Below are 2,594 nucleotides of genomic sequence, written 5' to 3' on the forward strand. Positions count from 1 at the left end.
AGAAAGAAAAGAAAAAGAAAAAGAAGAAAGAGACAATGTCTCAGTGGCTCGTATGAAGGAAGGAGACAACGGGAAGTTGACAGGAGAGAAAGATGGTGTAAGCGACTGTCGATGTGTAGAAGTTCTTTCAGCAGAGAGTGAAGTAAAAGAAGATAAAGAAGAGAGAGAGAAATTCAAAAGCATCACAAGAGAAAGAAACGAACATCCTCTCGATGAAAGATCTCCTAATGCTAATCAGACCCCTCCAACAAAGGAGAAGAAAGAGGACTCTTCTTCTTCCTCTTCAGCTGCTCCTCCTCCTGGTCGGCGGATTCTCAAGCGATCCCCTCGTCTCAATGGCACAGCCTGTCAAGAGCGTCAAGCCGAAGAAAAAGAAGAAGAAGATTCGCTTGACAGGCTGAGAGATACCAAGAAAGGAGGAAGTCGCGAAAACAACTCTAGTCGTAGTCGTACAAGAGGAGCTTCGACTGCATGCACTTCACAGGGAGAGGCACGTGTAAGAGGCGGTGAAAGAAGAGATACTCCAACTGGCAAGGGGGGAGACTGCTGTGAAGAGAAAGAAGAAATGCGCACGTCTCTCAATCATAAACGAGGTCGTTGTCAAGAAGAGAGAGAGAGTGAAGAGACGGAGACCGGGAAGGAGACAGAAAGAAGCAAAGGAGATGAAGAGGTGGAGAATCAAAAGAAGAAGAAGAGGAAACATAGAGCACCACCTGAAGAAGAAGAACACGGAGAGACCAACAGAGAGAAGAAAGAGAAAGAGAAGGAAAGCAGCGTTCTTTCTACGTCCAATACATTTCATGTTGAAGACGATAACCTTCTCTCTCAAGATAGTCGATTGAGGGGTGGCTGCTCCTACATCTCTCCAATGAAGAATGAAGATGGAGAAGAAGAAGAAGAAGAGAAAGAAGGAGAGGTCAAATTACTTGAAGGAGATTCTTCTTCTTCTTCGAGTTCACTAGATAGCAGAGAAGATAAGGAGAGCGAGGTGGAGATGAAGGGAGCAGAAGGAGAGAATACCAACGAGAAACTGAAGAAGCAGAGGTATAATGCTAACGATCATAGAAAGACGACCTGTCGTGAAGAAGCTGAAAGAGATACAAAGGATGATGTCTCTACGCTGGGAACTCCGACCCGTCTTTCCTCGAGAACTTCAACCCCTTATACAGGACAGATCAATATCGTGACGGATGGTATGAAGATGAACCTTTCAAATGATAGAGAAGGTTCTCGAGGAGGAGCTACAGATTTCTCCTTCTCTGGATATGGTGAAAAGACGAAGATGATTAGCATGCATGCCATCGGCCTCACAGCAACACCTCCTAGGAGAAGAACTGTATCTCCCCATTCTTCTTCTCTCGGTATAAATCGAAGAGACAGCAGTAGGGCACCCATCCAACAAGATCTTCCCTTCGGACTTACTTCTTCTTCTTCTTCGTCACCTCTTCTTCGTCATCCTTCTTCATCTTCATCCTCTTCTCTTGGGACTGCAAGACATCTCTCTCCACCGAAACACACTCAGATCATGACAAGCCCTCTGTTCTCTCGTTCGAAAGCAACAAGCCCTCATGGTCTGTCTGTCCGTACACCTGGGAAAAGAGCATCCTCATCTTCCCCTCTCTCAAGACGTCGCAGTCGCGTAGGAAAAGGAGAGACTAACGAACCTCTTACCCAGCAGGACCTTGATATGACTCGAGATGTATCTATGTGTGGAAGGCATTCTGAAGATAAAGAGAATTTAGGCACCTCTTCTTATAACGAAGGACAAGGGTGTGAAGGCAGTCTTCACAAGTGTCGAGAAAGAAGAGAAAGGATCAGTAAGAAAAGCTCCTCACCTACCGCTTCTTCCTCCTGTTGTGGTTCTCCTACTTCTCCTCCTTGTTGTTCTCCTCCTCTTAGAAAGAAAATATCTCGTTACCAGGGAGACCTTCTTGAGAGAGAAGAACAGAATGAAGAAGAAAGAGTGTGGTGTTGTCATACAGCTTCCGTCATCTCTTTTTCTATTAAAGGGAAGCTCATCGTAGTCCCTGGCTATCCCGGCATTCCTATTGTGAGGCATGAATGGCTTGTAAAGATCCTTTCTCAGAAAACCTTCTGTTCTTTACGTCCTTATCTCTTCTTTTCTTCTTCACAAGGAGGAGAAGAAAGAAAGGGATCTTGACTCAAGAAATAGAGAAGAAAGAAGTCAAGTTGACGATAGTTAATGAAGAAAGAAAGAAAGAAAGAAGCGTCTGCTGTGAAATCTACCTATGAAGGTCAATTCATAATGATTAGAAGACAGAGAGGAAGGAAGTGTTTTGCTCATGTTGCATGCACAGGTACTGCAAGGGGGGGTATATCGAAGTTGCGTCACATGAATCCTCTCATATCTCAAGTACATATCTATGTCTACAGATGTATGATCGCGTATCAGGTGTGTGTGTGAATACTTGGAGTTACTTCAGATAGAAAGCCTGGGAGATACTTGACTATATGCTTGAAAAGGTTTGATTCCGTATGTTCTGAAAGAGGATCTATATGATGTATGTACACTCCAAAGCTCTCTTACCGGAACAGACTACGTCTCACCGTCTCCTCGTACCGACGTAGTGTAG

The 2,594-nt window shown here is 44.5% G+C and overlaps 1 protein-coding gene across 1 annotated transcript; it reads left to right on the plus strand.

The window, feature by feature from the left end:
- Nucleotides 1-12: 12 nt before the first annotated feature.
- CSUI_011026 (uncharacterized protein) lies at nucleotides 13-2,594 on the plus strand. Its single transcript, XM_068071127.1, has one exon. It carries the CDS (start codon nucleotides 53-55, stop codon nucleotides 2,159-2,161), a length of 2,109 nt encoding a protein of 702 aa, XP_067916896.1. The 5' UTR covers nucleotides 13-52; the 3' UTR covers nucleotides 2,162-2,594.

The sequence above is a fragment of the Cystoisospora suis genome (genome assembly GCF_002600585.1).
Source record: "Cystoisospora suis strain Wien I chromosome Unknown contig_9379, whole genome shotgun sequence".
Classification (NCBI taxonomy): Eukaryota; Apicomplexa; class Conoidasida; order Eucoccidiorida; family Sarcocystidae; genus Cystoisospora; species Cystoisospora suis.